The sequence below is a fragment of the Vipera berus genome (genome assembly GCF_964194415.1).
Source record: "Vipera berus genome assembly, chromosome: 1".
NCBI classification, from domain to species: Eukaryota; Metazoa; Chordata; class Lepidosauria; order Squamata; family Viperidae; genus Vipera; species Vipera berus.
The window spans coordinates 338026172-338045100 of NC_138202.1; the positions used below are offsets into that span (position 1 = coordinate 338026172).

The window sequence follows — 18929 nt, forward strand, 5'->3', positions numbered from 1 at the left end:
GTGTCTAAATCTAGATAGAAATAATTTTTGATATTCAAAATTTGGGTGTCCCCCTTCTCCTCCTTGTTCTTTCTGACAAGTCCTGTTGGACAAATCAATCTTTGTCTCACATGCATTTTACACAAACAGTAGAAATGCGGGGAGGGAGGGATTTTTGTAGTGTTGCCCCTGTGGTATTATTGATTCCAGCATGCTGCAACTCTAGAAATATGACAAGGGACCAGTACTTCATGAAAAGCTTTCATTTCAAACCATAGAGTTTAGAGCCATTTTTTCCCCTCTCAGATATATGGCAGTGTGTTTCAAACGACACAGAACATGCAAATCTAGCCATTTTAGTTAACTGAAATCAACATGCGCATATGGAAAATATATAACTGCAGAAAATCAGTCCGGAAAAGGTAGTTCCATTCATGCTAGAGATGTGTTCATATCAGTTGGCTCAAAGACCACTCTTGACTTTGCACTGCATGTAGAAGTTTGTAAATCAAAAGTAAGCAGATCCTAGTGCTGTTTTTATGGTGGAAGTGAAATATGTACCTTTGATATCTGTGAGGCTGATGACATCCATTTTGTATCTTATTTCCCTAAATTCTCAAACATGCAAAAAGAAGAGGAACAATAGTTTTCTTTGGCTACATCCATTCTGGAGGCCCCCAGATTGATGATGCTGTGTCACGTATAGTCCCTGGGCTGCAATTTTGACACTTTCACTTTCTCTTCCACAGTTGGCTTTCTGGAACGATCTGATTGGCCACTGGAATATTAGATTTCAGATGAGATGAATTTTTCTCATTTGCTTTAGCAGGTCATTTCTTATCATAATTTATTTTGTAATTAAAGTGACATTATAGAAACAGCCAATGCTACATATTGTGGTAGTAGAACCAATCAGATGCTAATCAAGATTGGCTGACCTTGTGTTGCCCATCTCTCCACAGGTCTGGGAATACCTTATGGTGTGCACAACCACCTTGGAAGTGGGGGACAAACCGCATTTGGCTGACTTTTGCTGTGCTATGTCTGACTATACTGAGCTTAGTTTGCCTACAGTCAAGGCTAATGCTGCATTTGGGTTCCCGTGACCCAGGAGTGCCCTCCAACTTTACGAGAACAGTCTTCCAGGACATCCAAATTTCCTCAGAGAGAAACAAAACTCTGAAGCTCCTCTTGGCTGCTGGATCAGTCAACCGGAACTTAGAAATTACAGCACAGACTCTGACAGAAGATTCCTTCTTCTCCAGAATCAAGAAGTTCTGGCAACGTCTTGAGAAGGTGCTTGCTGGATTTCTACAATTCAGGAAGATATCTCATTCCATCCTCCCAGCACAGCCCTTACCATGGCCTGTGTGGCAGAAAAAGCTTTCATCCGAAGTACTGAGCCCTCGTCTTAAACAAATCTTCCAGAACTATCAAACAAGGAACAAGTATCATGTGCCCTCAGGTGCTGGGCTGCACCCAGGCAATCAACATCTAAGTGGGATGGACCTCTTGTGCCAGCTCAAAAGCCATGTGAATGTGTCCACTGTGTTGAGTGATGAAGGACCCTTTGCAGAACCAGAATGGAGAGATATGCTGCCTCAGAGGAGTTTGGCAGAAGATCTTGGTCACCTGAAGACATGTGCAGTTGTGAGCTCGGCTGGCTCCATGTTGGGCTCAGGATTGGGCAATGAGATTGGTGAGTGTTAAAGGAAAAATAAAATATTCCCATGGGGTGGTTGTGACTCAGTCTACTTAATCTTCCCTATACAGTTGGTAAATATATTCTTCTTAAACAAATGCTATATTTCATGGTTGTATTAAAATGTTATTATCTTCTTTTTATGGAAGAGCCAAAGAATACAAATGTATATTGCAGTAGGTGCTCCATCTTTCCTTTCTAGCTTGTTCTACGCGTAGAATAGAAAACCTGTTTCTAGCTCACTGCTATTTGGATGATGAAAATCATTCTCATTTCTTTGGGATTATTCTTTCTGATCTGGATACTCCCAGTTCCTGTTAAGTCCCACCCACCCACGCACCCACCCACCCAGGATTCAATATCAAAACTATTATTTTTTAATACACCACTAGTTAGATCATTATAATTAAAACTCTTCATCCATGTATTGGGATTTTTTTAACTTAACCAGTTAAAGTGAATCTGTGATTGTCTTCCCATGAGCTTTTGTGGCAAAATAGGTAAAGATTCGTGTAGCTTTTGCACAATACACTAAGCTTGGTTAAGATTATTGGTTTCTTTCTTTTATTAAGTGAATCTAGTGCTTAATAATGGCTGTGAATATATTTCTGCATAAATATGAATATGTCCTAAAATTAGATAAGGAGAACCCAATTAAATAAATGCATAAAAACATTATTCTTGTTCACTTACTTATTGAGGACAATCATCCAAAGCTCCATATTTGCATGTGATAAAATCTGAATCTTTGCTTTTAGTGACTGGTGTGCCATTTTGGTTCAGAGGCACAAAACAGGTCCAAACCATGATACTGCCACTACCATCGGTAGGAATTTGGGCAATATTCTGAGAAATAAAATATTTCAAAATATATAGCTAGGTCCAGAAGCAGCAAAGTGTGCCCAAACTAGGACCAATGTCTTTTGAAGGGGATATGTTGATGCACATCATGTTACTCCAACTGGGAAAATAGAAACAGCCTATACACTGCCAGTCTAAAAGAAGTGGAACAAATATTTGAGAAATATACAGAATACTAGAGTTGAAAGTTTTAGGTTGGATCACTCTTTGATAAGTTTCCATTTGTTACTTCTTAACTTGCCCTCCTGTACTTGGAAAATAGGTTGTCCCCTTCCTCTTTGTGACAATCTCTCAAATATTGGAAGATTGCTATCATGTCACCCCAATCCTTCTCTTGGTTAGACTAGACATGCACAGCTCCTGCATTACATATTTTAGCCTGTAGACCCTTAATCACCTTTGTTGTTCTTCTCTGCACTCTTTCTAGAGTCTCAACATCTTTTTTGTACCATGGTAACCAGAACTGGATGCAGTGTGGTATTACCAAGGCATTATATAGTGGTACTAAGACACATTATCTTGATATTCCTCTGTTGATGCAGCCTAGGACTGCTTTGGCTTTTTGGCAGCTGCAGCACATTACTGGCTTATATTTAAGTGGTTGTCTACTAGGAGTCCTAGAACCCTTTCACAATTGCTGCTGTTGAGCCAGATATACCATTTGGTTTTTCTTGCCTAAGTGTAAAACCCTACATTTCTCACCACTGAATTGCATTTTGTTAGGTAGTGTTCAAGGCTGTCAAGATCCTTCGGGATCTTGAGCCTATCTTCAAAAGTGTTGATTATCTCCCTAGCTTGGTGTAGTCTGCAAATTTGATGAATTCCCCTTCTATCCTGTCATCTAAATCATTTATGAAGATGTTGAAGAGTACTGGACCTAAAACAAACTTTGGGATATTGCATACTTCCCTCCATATAGGTCTAGTTCCTTTGAGGACTACACATTGAATGCAGTTTGTCAGCCAGTTATGAATCCACCTAGTAGTGATGCTGTCTATGTCACATTTTTCTATCTTACCAAATAAATTGTGGACTACCTTGTCAGATGCCTTACTGAGGTTCATGTATACTATGTCCACAGCATTTCACTAATCCACTAATTTAGTCACTTTATCAAATAATACAATAAGATTTGTTTGGCATGATCTGGTTTTGATAAACTCATGTTGGCTTCTTGTAATAGCTTTGCTTGCTTCTAGGTGTTCGCAGATCCGTTGCTTGATTATCTTTTCCAGGATCTTTCCAAGTATTGATGTCAGGCTGATTGGTCTGTAGTTTCCTGGAATCATTTCCCCCCCTTTTTATTGAAGATGGAAACCACCACAGCTTTTTTTCCAGTCATCTGGTAGTTCTCCGGTGCTCCAGGATCTTTTAAAAATATGGTTTGATGGCTCCAAGATGACCTCTGCCAGCATTTTCAGAACTGTGATGTAGTCCATCTGGTCCTGGTGATCTAGGGTGGACAAGTGTTGTATTATCATTTTCTTGTCTGTTATATTGTAGGATGTATAAACTTGCTGTGAAGGAAAAATCATGTTTGCAAACTGATCAGGAAAAATTAGAACTTTTTGAGGGCTGGAAAGCTGTCAAGGGTATTGGGTAGGTGGTGTGAATTCACAGCCCTGGCAATGTGTATGAACAGGCTGTGGGTGGTGAAAAATTTGCAAGGTTAGTTAATTGAAGACAGCAGGCTAATCTGCAAGCAGCTCCTTCTAGTCGCAAGGGGATAAAGTGAAAAAGTGTGCTTTTTCTGCCACTGAGAAACAATAGTGAAAGGGGGGGGGGAGTTTAAAGAGACAGGTGTCTAGTGAATACCATGATAGTTCTAGAGTTTCTTTAGAAGAGGCCTGTCCAGTTAAGACATTGCAATCCCTGATTTTTCCTCAGAAGAATGGACCAATGACGAGGAAAGTTTTAGAAAAGGGTTTTATTCTGATACAGAATAATAAAAGATTCTAGTAACAATCCTCAACATACAAACAACATCAATAAGTTTATACAAACTGGCACATTATCAATACTGTGGAGTTCCTGAAGCTGTTCTGAATATTACTGTGGGCAGAATAAACAAACGGGAAGGATGGATGGGAGTGTGTTTGGAGAGTTACATACTCAGCCCATAGATTGGGAAGAGTTCCAAATTCTGTGGTGAATGGAGGAGTAGAGAAAACAGCAGCTTCAGCAAATGGTCATTCAGTCTGGTGAGACACTTAAAAACTGTAGGTTAGATCAGGGGTCCCCAACTCCTGGTCCGTGGACCAGTACTGGGCTGCAGCATGCCAGCAACCGGTCCGCACAAACAAGCAAAGCCCCATCCACGGGATGCAGGCAGCACCTAAAACCATGCCCCCTCTGGTCCACGGAAAAATCTCTTACCACGTAACCAGTCGCTGGTGCCCAAAAGGTTGGGGACCTCTGGGTTAGATGGCACTTAACAGTTTTGAGAAATTCTGTGTAACAGGACCAATTGTTGTCTTTACTTCTCCAGAGACTCACAACACAAATGAAGCTTTGTTACTTTTCTTGTTCCTTTCCTATTCTAAAAGCTTTACTGCCTCACATATAGACACCCTAAGCAAACTATCCAATGCAATATCTAGCTAGCCAAACTAGATTTGAGTTCCACCATGCAAAATATTTCAACTTATTTGATGGCTCTGAAATTACAGCTCCCATCCACTTGCATAACTTCCAATAAGGCTCGACCAATCTCACTGTAGCATTTTTCTCATGTCTCCTTTTACATTTCCACTTGAGTACCATTGTTTCATCCCACTTCACTTGAAAGTATCAATTCTCTCATTATGGGAACCACTTCATGTTTAAGAACCATCTCTTGTAGTTTTAAAAATCTTAATGCTTGTATTTTTTACATGACACAAACATTAACTTCTTGGAAATATTTGTTCCATTCCATCCTCGAGAAACTATCACTGGACAATTCATTCTGCCTCTATGGCTTGCTTTGAGTGAGTCTCAGATACTCCACTTTTCATATAGGTACTCATGCAGCATTATATATCTATATTAACCATATGGATATAAAACAGAATATATATTAACATAGTTCAACACTAGTAACAACATAGCGACAATTGTGCCCACCTCCTGTTTTATTGTATATCAGGGCTTCATAACCTAAAAACCAGATTGTTAGCCAAATGTGAATTATAAATGGAACAATGAGCACAATGAGTTTACAAAGAACATATTAAAAAGAATTCTAATGCACCCCCACACGCATAACACTAATGCATACACATGGGACAGCCAATTTAGTTTAGTGGTTAACTTGATTGATTAAGATTGAGAAAACCCAGGTTCTAATTCTGACATTGGTACAAAAACTATTTGGGTGACCTTGCCTAATTACTCTCTCTCTCTCTCAACCCTAGGAAGAAGGCAATGCAAGCCCCAGGGCTTGCAAAGATTTTAATGTAGCTCTGGTTAGCAGGGACATTGAATAAAGGAGGTCAGGCCACATCAGCAATGTGGCTGTTTTCTCCACCTCATCTTGCTCTGAGAAAGGGAATGTTATTGTAAAATAAAGCCAGATCAGGGAGGGATGACCTAGGGATCGGATCTACCTACTTTTACTCTCTCTTACCCTTATTTTTTCATTTTCTCAGATGCCCATGATGCTGTTCTTCGTTTCAATGGAGCCCCAACTGCTGGCTATGAACATGATGTGGGCACAAAAACAACAGTCCGCCTTGTGAATTCCCAGGTTGGTAATAAACTTTGGAGGGCCAGACTGAGCTGAGGCAGAGAAAATCCAATGGTTTAATTTCATTTGTTTGCCACGAAACACAGTGGCTTCAATTCGTTACACTATTAGATCAGAGGTATCCTTAGATAGTCAAAAAAGTGAAGATGGTGGCCAGGTACCAATGTGATTGAAGTTCTAGCCATTTTCATATGCATCATATTTTATAACTTACATTGTTACTTCAATATATTTGGCTAACTGTCCTCAAATATATCAATATATAGGAAAGATATAAAATCAGATTCAGATAATTACAGACCTATTATAGACAATTACAGACAATTACAGACAATTACAGACCCAGCTGTTATGACAGAAGTAGGCAAATTACACTGTATACCTTTAATTACAAGATAGAATGTGCATTACTTTGTCTTGAGAGGAAAAAGTGAGGTGCCTAGGGTCATTAGGTTAGAAGATTTCAGGTGTCTTTTACTCCAGAAGACTTAGAGGTCTCCTACTTCAGTATGTGGACTGGAGAATTCTGGAAATTGAAGTCTATGTGAAGTCTATGCTTCTTTAAAAAAGCCAAGTTTTGAGTTACACTGTTCTAGTCCCTCTCTTTGCCCAGGGCAGTAATCCTTATGCTAACCCAAACAAATAAGCTATTCAACCTTTGCTTGAAAATTTCCTGTGATGGTACATGTCCAACTCTAGGAGGCAGGCTATTTGTGATCACAGTCAGGAAATTCCTCCTTGTCTTGATTTGGATTTCCCACAGTGAAGTTTCTATATCCTAAAGCTTTCACAGAGAGTTATGGAAGAATACATGACTTGTATCAATCTATCATCCTCCGGATCCTTCAATGAGACATCATTACTGAAACAGAAACCCCTTCATCCAAAGGCCAACTGAGATGACTCATTTAAGAGATGCCATGATTTCAAGGACAAGTTTGGGGTTTTATCCAGCCTTTCTCTAATAGAGGCCCAGATTCAGTTGCCTGTGCTTGATTTTTCCTTCTGGCACTGAGAGCTATCACTCACTTACCTGCATTTGTTTTTAGCTGATATAAGGAGAGACCTGCAAGGCTTGTGGTTTGGGATCTGGTTGCTAGGTTACTGGGATTACTGTGGGGTTATAAAACCTCCTGAAACCTGGCAGAGATTCTCCATCACTGTAAAGATTGCTTTACCTGGAGTTAACCTACATGAGCAGATGCTTCAAACCCATCTCTACTAATTTTCCCTTAATCATTTTTAATATAAACCTTGATCTGGCTATTTGAAAAGAATTAGAATATGATCCCAATACATAATCTTTAATTAAGTAACAGAGGCTAAAATTTCCATATCCAAGGGTATAAAGCAGTCAGAAAAGTCACGATGGTGGCTTTGACTGCATGATCAAAACCCTGCCCATTTTTGCATGCATTGCACACATACATGTGTTAAAAAGGGTCAGGACTTTGATCATGCAACCATTGTCACTATTGTGCCAAAACCTCTTATAATTTAAGGTATTTGTGAGAAGTCATTGATGATGTTTATGTCTCACATATCAAGAGTGGATGCCTGAAGCTCAACATTCACTTTGTATTTAGAGATGGAGATAAGCTACTAAAATTGTTTTTACTTGTTGGGAAGAAGGAAGAAATATTTCTTCTTTCTTTTTTTGTACTTTTCTTTTTTCTTATACTTTTTTTCTATTTTGCAAATTTTGTATTGATTTTTATTTTTTTCATTTTTAATCCTTAATAAAAAAAATTGGAAAAAATGAAACTCAACATTTACTTCACCATCAATTAATTGATTTATTACAGTATTAATTCCAATTTAATGCCAAATATAACTGCATAGGACTCATATAAATACATTTAAGTTTTATCATAATTGAGATAGTTTACATTTTATTGCTATTAAGGTCATGAATGCTGCTGGTGTTAGTATTGCATTTTGATATTCTTCACTAGCTGCATTTTGATATTCTTCAATAGATCTTTGATCATTGTTCTAAAAAAAATCTTCTCCTCTGAAACTATAGCAGTGGTTTTCAATATAAGGTGGACTGTTGGGAGATAGTGCTGAGATGTTTTCTCTATTTCTGCCTGGCATTTTGCTGAATATGCCTGGAATCCAACCCATAGTTCAAAGTCAAATATCAAGGCCAGAAAATTATCAGCATAGCAGCCTTCAGAATATGTATTAATTATTACCTTAAGGAGTTCCAAGAGAAGTTGAATGAATGTTATTTGGACCTAGTCAAATGAGTTCCAGCAAATCTGCAAAGTACAATGTGAAGATGTCGGCATTTAGCATTCTCAACTAAAGGAATTAGGGCAAATTGCTTAGAATGGAGCAGCACAACTATGAAAGGGTAGAAAAAATGTATATCACAAAGGAAGCTGAATCTGACATTTGGGGCTCTCCCTCTATGCAAATGAGGGACGCGGTGGCTCAGTGGGTTAGGAAGCTGAGCTTGTCGATCTGAAGGTCGGCAGTTTGGCGGGTTGAATCCCAAGTGCCGCGTAACAGAGTGAGCGCCTGTTACTTGTCCCAGCTTCTGCCAACCTAGCAGTTCGAAAGCACGTAAAAATGCAAGTAGAAAAATAGGGACCACTACAGTGGGAAGGTAACAGCTTTCCGTGCGCCTCTGGCATCTAGTCATGCCGGTCACATGACCACAGAGACGTCCTTGGACAAGCGCTGTCTCTTCGGCTTTGAAACGGAGATGAGCACCAGCCCCTAGAGTCGGAAACGACTAGCACACATGTGCGAGGGAACCTTTACTTTTTACCTTTACTCTATGCAAATATATAAGGTGCTTCTGGGCAATTCTTGCAAAATGTAGGATATTCTTCTGATTGTTTCTAAGTTATTTCTAAATGAAGGGGAAGTACGCTTATTCTGATGAATTGGCCAGGCTTGCCATGAATGTCACTAGATTATTTTCCTCACAACTGCATGGTTGACTTGAATGTGTGGGTAAAAAAATGTTCTCATTCACATTCTTCTTCACAGCTGATGACTTCTCCAAAGCAGCATTTTCTAGATGGACTACTCTATGCCCAGGGAACGCTAGTTGCATGGGATCCAGCCCCTTACCCTGGGAATCTAGAAGAGGTGAGATTCTCTAGTTAGGATCACATTATGTGCTAGCCTAGGTTAAAATGGGGCTGGGGTAACTTGTGGTTCCCAATGTTATTGTAGCATCTTGTGTGAGCCAGGCAAACTTCTTAAGCTATAATATACGGGTAGTCCTTACTTACAACCAAAATATTGAGCCCAAAATTTCTGTTGCTAAGTGAGAGAGTTGAATTTTGCACCCTTTTACGACCTTTCTTGAGATAGTTGTTAAGTGAATCACTGCAGTTGTTAAGTTAGTGACATGGTTGTTAAGTGAATCTGGTTTCCCTATTGACTTTGCTTGTCAGAAAGTCACAAAAGGTGACTTGACTCCGGGACACTGCAACTGTCATAAATATGAGTCAACTGCCAAGTGTCCACATTTTGATCATGTGACCATGGGGATGCTGCAATGGTTGTAAATGTGAAAAACTGTCATAAGTCACTTTTTTCAATGCCTTTGTAATTTTGAACAGTCACTAAATGAACTGTTATAAGTTGAGGACTACCTGACAACAATTGTCTATGTTGTATGAACATAGTCTCTTTAATATCTGTAGTCTGAGACAGAAAGGGATCTGTGCATACATACATACTGTTGAAAGAAAAATCTTCATCAGGGCCCAGTCCAAGCTGGGAATTAACAACATGGAGACTGCTTTAGAAAGAAGGTTGTAGTTTAGTGAAGAGGAGAGCCAGACAGAAAGATGGCTCTGGAAAAACTGACCACATGTAACAGGGAGTGGTGGCCTTTTATACCTCCCTTGGGCTTTGTATTTGGAGTTCTTCCTGTGGCATGAACTTTGACCTGTGTCTGAGTGTGCCTTTCTGGTATTCTGATGGTGGTAGGTGAATCCTGTTATGTTTCAAAGATCATATCCTGCTTCCCTTGGGCTGTGGCTGATGACTGTTGGATTTTTGGTGTGAGGGATTGTTGATTCTCGGGATCTTTCTTTCTAATCCAAATTTCCTGGCTCCAATCCTTTTGACAAGATTATCACATCTGCATTTCTGCAGATCTGGTTTCTATTTGGGGCAGAGAGACTTGTGGGAGGGTTGGTTTCTGCCTTTAAAGTCCTTTGGGGAAATATATTCTGTCTTTTCAATATTTCCCCAAATATTTCTTTCTCTGGATTCTTCCCACAATACATACATGACACCAACATAATACTTAAAATAGATTGTTATCCTAAAAACAATAAACCCAAGCATGAAAAAAATCAGGTCCAAAGTCTAATTTAAAAAATATGACACTATGGTATGAAATGTTCCTTTTCTGTAGGGGATTAGAGAGATTCAACAAGTTATAGAAAAAGAATGAAGTATGGTGTTCTTTGTTCCTCCTAAGTATTTTTTTTTCCATTGGAGGTATATAGAAGCAGTCTTTTGCAGCTTTTTACTTTTCAGTTGTAAACTATCCAGAGTCACTGAGAACAGAATAGATGAACAGAATAAATGAACTGTATGGTGATTGAAAATGGACCTAGATATAAGTACTATTTCCTTTCTGTTGGATTGGAATGAAACCAAACTTGGCCAGAGTTTTAATTGACATAGATTTAGGCCAACACATGTGGAAATGTGTTTATCTGGGTGAATATAGTGGAGAGACATTTATATAAAATACAACTATCTTGGTCTTTGATACTTTAATTTCCAGATCCATGCTTCTGGTTGCATCATACAGTGCAGGGGTCCCCAACCCCCAGTCTGTGGCCTGCTACTGGGCTGCAGCCCATTTAAAACCAGGCCATGGAAGTGGTGGGTAAATGCATGTCCACCAAGCTGCGTTTGTGAAAGAGGTGCACACGCATGCAAAACCATTCCCTCCCCCACCGTATTTGCTGGTCCACCAAGTTGGACAGTTTGGAGACCGCTGATATAGTGTATCTACGTTTGCTGCAAAATCATTTTGACTTTTAACCAAAACCATGTGTCCTTACAAAAATACTGAAATATTAAATAATACATCTCTATTCTTACAACAATCTTTATTTACAGTGGTATCTTGGTACTTTACTCCTTTGAAACTCATCAAATTTGGTACTCAATGCATTTTGATGCAAAGATTTTGTCCCAGTACTCATCATTTGATTGGTACTTAATGCACAAGCTAGAACTTGTTGGTGTCGGCCACCTTGTGACTCACTACATAATTCTTTATAGAAAAATGTGTTTGGTACTCATCATTTTTGATACTCTTTGTGCCTCCAGGAACCAATTAATGATAAGTGCCAAGGTACCACTGTATATGTTAATCCATAAAAACATTAAGCAACCAAGGAAACCTCATAAGTCTTTGTTGTGCACTCTGCTCAGTATTGGACATTTGCAAAGCATTATATTTTATTCTCAGGCATCTAATTACAACTGACCTTTAGCAACCGACCTTCAGCTGTAGATTCAGAAAAAGACAAAACCAAAGTCACTTGGTTGAATTGGACAGCTATAGAAATTGATTGAATGAATAAATAAAAAACATGAACTAATTCAAGTATATTAATTTAACGTATGCTTTCTCTAACTTAGCAGGTGCATAAAATAATTTATGTTTCATGAATGTGATTTCTTCTTTTTTTCCAAAAGCATAATTAGTGATCTCACAGTTAGAAAATGGAGTTACAGACTCCAACTTGGACAATTAAAAAAAGATCATATTTGGTAAAACATAAGGGATAAATGGACCCTTTTGTTGGAGTTGGACATCCAAATTCCAGTCCACACCTAGGTATAAAGGTTCACTAGATGACTTTGATCTGGGTGGGAATAAACGGCCCAATCAGCCTTACATTATAGTCACTGTAGTAAAAAATTGGACAAAAGAGAGCTATGAATTTTGCCTTGAGATTCTAAATAAAAAATGGGATATAAATCTAATGAATGAATGTGCTTTCCCACTTTTAGAAGCACTAAAACTATCCAAATGATATTAAAAAAGCTAAATTAAAGAGATATGTCAACTCTTTCTAAAAGTAAATAAAACGGGCTTCAAGTAGAATGAAAAGGGTTGTTCCTGCAGAGAAAACCTTTTCCATTCCTTTATCCTTCTGAGATGCCTTCAAAAGTCCTCTGCAAATTCACTCTCTCCACTTTCAGGAAAGAACTTGAAAACTTTCATTGTTGAAAAACATGTTAAATTTTGTAGGAGGATTGTTTTGTTTTATGATGTTTGTGAACTCAGGCCATTTGGTATGTCTATATTTCAGCCCAGGTAGTCCTTGACTTATAACCATTCATTTAGTGATTAAGTGAAAAAAGTGACATGAAGGTTTTTCACACATATGACCATTGCAGCATCCTCATGGTCACATGATCAACATTTGGATGCTTGGCAACTGACTCGTATTTATGACAGTTACAGTGTCCTGGGGGCATGCAATCACCTTTTGCGACTTTCTGACAGCAAAGTCAATGGGGAAGCCAGATTCACTTAACAACCATGCTACTAGCTTAGCAGCTGCAGTGATTCCCTTAAAAACTGTCGTAAAAGGGGTCAAAATTCACTTAAATATTGTCTTGCTTAGCAGTGGAAATGTTGAGCTCAATTGTGGCAGTAAATGGAGGGATAACTATGTAAACCCACCAAGAAATTCAATTAATTCAGCAACTAGGTTAAGAGCAAAGTGCTATTGCAGCCATCATATTGTTACCAGCTACTTGACCTCTCTACTGAATTTGGGGAAACCTGGAGATGAAATATAACTTCGGTCTTTGGAACTGGCGAGGCAGTGATGTTCTATCCTGAGAGATTTGTCTTTTTCATTCCCAGTGGTACAAGTCTCCTGAATATCCCCTCTTTGAACCCTTCCGTACCTTGAGAACCAAAAGACCCTGGCAGCTGTTCCATCTATTGCATCCTCGGCTACAGTGGGAGCTCTGGGAGCTGGTGCAAGGAGGGGCAGATGAGCTGGTGCAGCGCAATCCTCCCTCTTCAGGCCTGTTGGGTAAGTAAGAAAGGAAGTTATTCAGCCTAATGCTTTCTCTGTAGCCTCAACTATTACACCCTTTGTATTTGCTTGCAACTGCTTTCTACACTTGCTGTTTCAAAATAGTCACTCTCTTCATACCTGTGGCCTTAAAGTTACTGTTTTGCATTCCTTGTCCCATACTTCATTTTGATCAAACTTCCTGAACCAAAACCCTAAGTGCCAAGAGACTTGTCCTGTTGACTTCCTAGACTGAGACTTTGTGGCTCAAAAGTATCTGGAAGGCATTCCTTCCTTAATCCCAAGAAGCTCTTTCTGCTAATTATAGCCCGGGGGGGGGAGCAGTTGGAGGTAAACCTGAAATTATTTAGTGACAATAGCTGAATTGGGTATGTCTAGTGTAGTGAAAGGAAGAACTAGGGGTGACATATAGCAGTGGTTCAATATTTGAGAGGCTGCCACAAAGAAGCACCAGAAGACAAGAAACAATGGATTGAAAGAAGGAGAGAAGCAACCAAGAACTAAGGAGAAATTTCCTAACAGTAAGAACAATTAACCAGTGGAACTGCTTGCCTTCAGAAGTTGTGGGTGCTTTTAAGAAGAGACTGGCCAGCCACTTGTCTGGATTGGTATAGGGTCTCCTGCTGGAGTAGTGGGTTGGACAAGACCTCCAAGGTCCCTTCCACCTCTATTATTCTGAGTTCACATAACACACTAAATCTGGGTTAGCAAAACGTTGCTATATTTACATAATATGCCAGCCTACGATTACCAGATTTGAATTGCAAAAGTCCAGATGACCATTAAAGGCAGCAAACAGAGACAACTTTTATATTTTTTATACTCAGCGTGTGGTCCTCAATGGAACCGCATCTACATGGAAAAAAGTGTGTAGTGGGGTGCCCCAGGGCTCTGTTCTGGGCCCAGTGCTCTTCAATATCTTCATTAATGATTTGGATGAGGGGATAGATGGGGAACTCATCAACTTTGCAGACGACACCAAGCTGGCAGGAATAGCCAATACTCCAGAAGATAGGCTTAAAATACAGGAGGATCTGGACAGACTCGAACACTGGGCGCTATCTAACAAAATGAAATTCAATGGTGAAAAAAGTAAGGTGCTACATTTAGGCAGGAAAAATCAAATGCACATGTATAGTATAGGTGGTACCTTGCTCAATAGTAGTAACTGTGAGAGGGATCTCGGAGTCCTAGTAGACAATCACTTCAATATGAACCAGCAGTGTGCTGCAGCTGCCAAAAAAGCCAACACAGTGCTAGGCTGCATTAACAGAGGGATAGAATCAAGATCAAGTGAAGTACTAATACCACTTTACAATGCTTTGGTAAGGCCACACCTGGAATACTGCATCCAGTTTTGGTCACCACGATGTAAAAAAGATGTCGAGACTCTAGAAAGGGTATAGAAAAGAGCAACAAAGATGATTAGGGGGCTGGAGGCTAAAACATATAGGGAATGGTTGCTGGAATTGGGTATGTGTAGTTTAATGAAGAGAAGGGTGAGGGGTGACATGATAGCAGTGTTCCAATAGCTCAGGGGCTACCACAAAGAAGAGGGAGTCAAGCTATTCTCCAAAGCACCTGAAAGCAGGACAAGAAGCAACGGATGGAAACTAGTCAAGGAGAGAAGCAACCTAGAACTAAGGAGAAACTTCCTGACAGAACAATTAACCAGTGGAACAACCTGCCTCCAGAGGTGGTGAATGCTCCAACACTGGAGGTTTTTAAGAAGAGACTGGACAGCCATTTGCCTGAAATGGTATAGGGTTTCCTGCCTGAGCAGGGAGTTGGACTAGATGACCTCCAAGGTCCCTTCCAACTTTTTTATTATTATTATTATTATTATTATTATTATTATTATTATTATTATTATTATTATTATTATTATTATTATTATTGCTGCCATCTATATAGTAATATATAGCATTTCACCTCTATTGCTAGATTCCACATGTAGCTGAATCTAACCCATTTTTGATCTAGTTAAGCATATTGTATGGACCAAGCTAATCAGAGGTATAAGCACGGGGTAGGGTTCAAATGGTGAAAGCAGAATTAAGTCGAAGCCACACCCAGACCATCTCTTTTATACTGTATATTGGTCATGATATTGTACATATCAACAAAAGGACCGGAGCTTGCATGGTATAACCTTTCATTCATCATTTTAATAAGCATTGGATTCTATAAGGTTCCCCTGCACATGCTTGCTAGTCGTTTCCAACTCTAGAGGCCGGTGCTCATCTCCGTTTCAAAGCTGAAGAGCCAGCGCTTGTCCGAGGCACACGGAATGCTGTTACCTTCCCACCGTAGTGGTCCCTATTTTTCTACTTGCATTTTTACGTGCTTTCGAACGGCTAGGTTGGCAGAAGCTGGGACGAGTAACAGGTGCTCACTCTGTTACGTGGCACTCAGGATTCGACTCGCCAAACTGCCGGCCTTCTGATCGACAAGCTCAGCGTCCTAACCCACTGAGCCACCACGTCCCTATCCTGGATTCTATAGATGCCTCTATAGCCAATGAAAGAGTCATTTTGCATATGCTCACAGGAGATCTCATCAATATTTCAATCCAGATGAAGAGAAAGCCATAACTGACAGAACTCTTATCTGATCTTGGTAATGAACTTCCCAGTCCTGGAGTTCCTTGTGTACTAATCACTTTATTTCCTTATCTCTCTCATTCTCTCCCCAATCTTTAGGAACAGTGCTAATGATGTCCTTATGTGAACTTGTCCATGTGTATGAATTCCTACCATCTCAACGGCAATCCCATCAGTGCCACTATTACCAGAATTTCTCTGATGTAGCCTGCACACTGGGTGCTTATCATCCATTGCTCTTTGAGAAGAACCTGGTGCGGCGCATGAACCGTGGCACACAGACTGACTTGGCACAAAGGGGTCGTGTGACTCTGCCAGGCTTCCAAGTCCTCAATTGCATCCAGAAGGCATAAAATCTGAGCAGGGTCTGAAGTAAGGTGAGACAATCTATTTTATATGGCAACGGAAGGGCTCATACAGTAACTCTAGGTCAAGGCTTTTCAACCTTTTCACTCATTGTACCACTTTTAGGATATGGCAATATACAAGTACCAGCAGTTGCCTAGCAAGGTATCAAAAACTTAATGACCAAAGAAAAAAGTGATGAAGTACAGGTAGTTCTCGACTTACAACAGTTCGCTTAGTGACTGTTCGAAGTTACAATGGCACTGAAAAAAGTACCCCCCCAAGCCACAGCCGAGCAAGACACTTGCCTGCCCGCCCGGTGGCACTTTTCCTCCTGTCCGAGATTTTCATTGTTGTGAGCATTTCTGTTGAGGATTGGCAGCAGGGGTGGGTGGGGGTGGGTGTTTGGTTTTTATTCCCCCTGCCCCCATCTGCTGGGTGGTTGCAGCAGGTTTTGGTCACTTCACATGACCCTGGGACACTGTGACCGTCATAAATACGAATCAGTTGCCAAGCATCTAAATGTAAATCACAAGACCCTGGAGATGCTGCAACATTCCAGCTGATCGGTGCTTCTTTTGGGCTCAGCAGAAGTGCCAGGATCAGTGCTGCTTTCCAGCTGAATAGTGCTTCTTCAGGGCTCAGCAGAAGCACCAGGATCGGCGCCAAGCTCCAGCTGGAGCCTGGCGCTGATGCTAGTGCTTCCCCTGAGCCCTGACAGCCCCGATCAGCTGGAAAGTGGCACTGATCCTGGCGCTTCCGCTGAGCCCTGATAGCCCTGCTGCTCCAGTCATCTCTTGCTCAGGCTTGTGCGGTGCTGCCACCAATCCAGCTTATTTCCCTCCCCCACTACCACTTTTCTAGGATGGTCGTGTACCACCTGCCAGGTGCAAATGTACCACAGGTGGTACCCGTACCGCTAGTTGAAAACCCCTGCTCTAGGCAGGATACAATTAATCAATAAAACACCAATAGAAAACATTAAAACAATAGTAACATCACTTTGATTTAAAATTAACAAAGATGGGGAGGAAGGGAGCAAGAGGTACACAGGAAGGCGGTGGGTCTTAATCTATTAATCACTTCCCTAATGACACATTCCCATTGGGGCCCCACACCAGTTGACAGAGCCAGGTCTTCAGGCCCTTTCAGAAGGCCAAAAGGTTTACCCTGGATTTCACTTGAGGAGGGGGGAAGTATGATTTTCCTGAGTGCTGTATAATGTTTTATTATGGGGTTTTCTATTGTCTTAATTTTTAACTTGGTGTTTTAGAATTCTATGTCAACTGTTTTAACATGGGCAATTATTTAATCTCTTTTTAACGTTTGTATTCAGTATTTTATTCTGCCCTGTAAACCGCCCTGAGTCCTCAGGGAGAAGGGCGGTATATAAATATTATTAAATTAAAAATTAAATTAAAATGTTATATTATGGCTGTCCTTGCATTTTAACTGCTTCCCTAAGACAGCTAGAAAAGTTGAACAGTGTGTGTTAACTTCTTAGTTTAGCTAATGCCATTTGCTCCTTCAATGTAAGTCTAAAAGGAAATAAAACTACCAATTTTTGCAAGGGCATTTGAGACATTGCATTTCTGAGCCGAGAGTGGTAACAAGACCTAATCCAATGATAGAGCTGGGTCCTTTAATTCTGGGTTCTGAATTCTGCCAGCTATGTCTTAGCAGGATAAGAAAAATGAGAGATTGTTCTTTCATTCTGAAGGAAAATATAGCAGGATCCAATTATATGTATTTAATCCTCCAAAATAGCAGCTTAGCAATTTAGCCTTATTTGAAAGTAAAATTCATTTTAAGTAAGTGTTAGGTAGGACTAGTCTGCAAAAGATTAGTATGCAAAATCTTCAAGCAGAAACTTAGCATACTCATGTAAAAGCCAATCAGCAGCCAATGCTATACCTTGCCAAGCTGGTACAGATTATTACAAACACAAGAGTTATTTATGTTTTTATATTTTTAAAAGGTATGCACCATCTAGCTGGGCAAAAAACAAACAAGGCAGCTGGCAACAGAGTAAAAAAAATCATCAATCAACACAAAATGCATCATGAAAAATCTGTAATCCTTGATGTTGGAGCTAAAATGAAGAAAACTGGAAAGTGGCTGGATCACAGGTGGAGGAAAACCTATGAATCTGATTAAATATGACTGAGGGAATTCTGTGGAAGTGATAGAGAGGAAGAAGAAATTTTTCTTTGTTTGTGGAATTCACAGTAGCCTACTGTTTTTATTTTATTTAGTTATCAAATTTAAGCACTGCCCATCTTACTATCTAAGTGATTTGGGGTGATTTATAGGTTAAAATAGGGACGTGGTGGCTCAATGCGTTAGGACGCTGAGCTTGTCGATCAGAAGGTTGGCAGTTTGGCGGGTCGAATCCCGAGTGCCGCGTAACAGAGTGAGCGCCTGTTACTCGTCCCAGCTTTTGCCAACCTAGCAATTCGAAAGCACGTAAAAATGCAAGTAGAAAAATAGGGACCACTCCGGTGGGAAGGTAACAGCGTTCCGTGCGCCTTTGGCGTCTAGTCATGCTGGCCACATGACCACGGAGACGTCCTGGGACAAGCGCTGGCTCTTCGGCTTTGAAACGGAGATGAGCACCGGCCCCTAGAGTCAGAAACGACTAGCACGCATGTGCTGGG

The 18929-nt window shown here is 40.2% G+C and overlaps 1 protein-coding gene across 1 annotated transcript; it reads left to right on the top strand.

Annotated features, from left to right (window-relative positions):
- Positions 1–1062: 1062 nt before the first annotated feature.
- Positions 1063–18384, top strand: LOC308659437 (beta-galactoside alpha-2,6-sialyltransferase 1-like; the record flags this gene model as incomplete). Its single annotated transcript, XM_081313038.1, has 6 exons — positions 1063–1678; positions 6172–6269; positions 9273–9374; positions 13147–13321; positions 16027–16304; positions 18251–18384. 5 exons carry the CDS (start codon positions 1063–1065, stop codon positions 16278–16280), a joined length of 1245 nt encoding a protein of 414 aa, XP_081169164.1. The 3' UTR covers positions 16281–16304; positions 18251–18384.
- Positions 18385–18929: the final 545 nt, after the last annotated feature.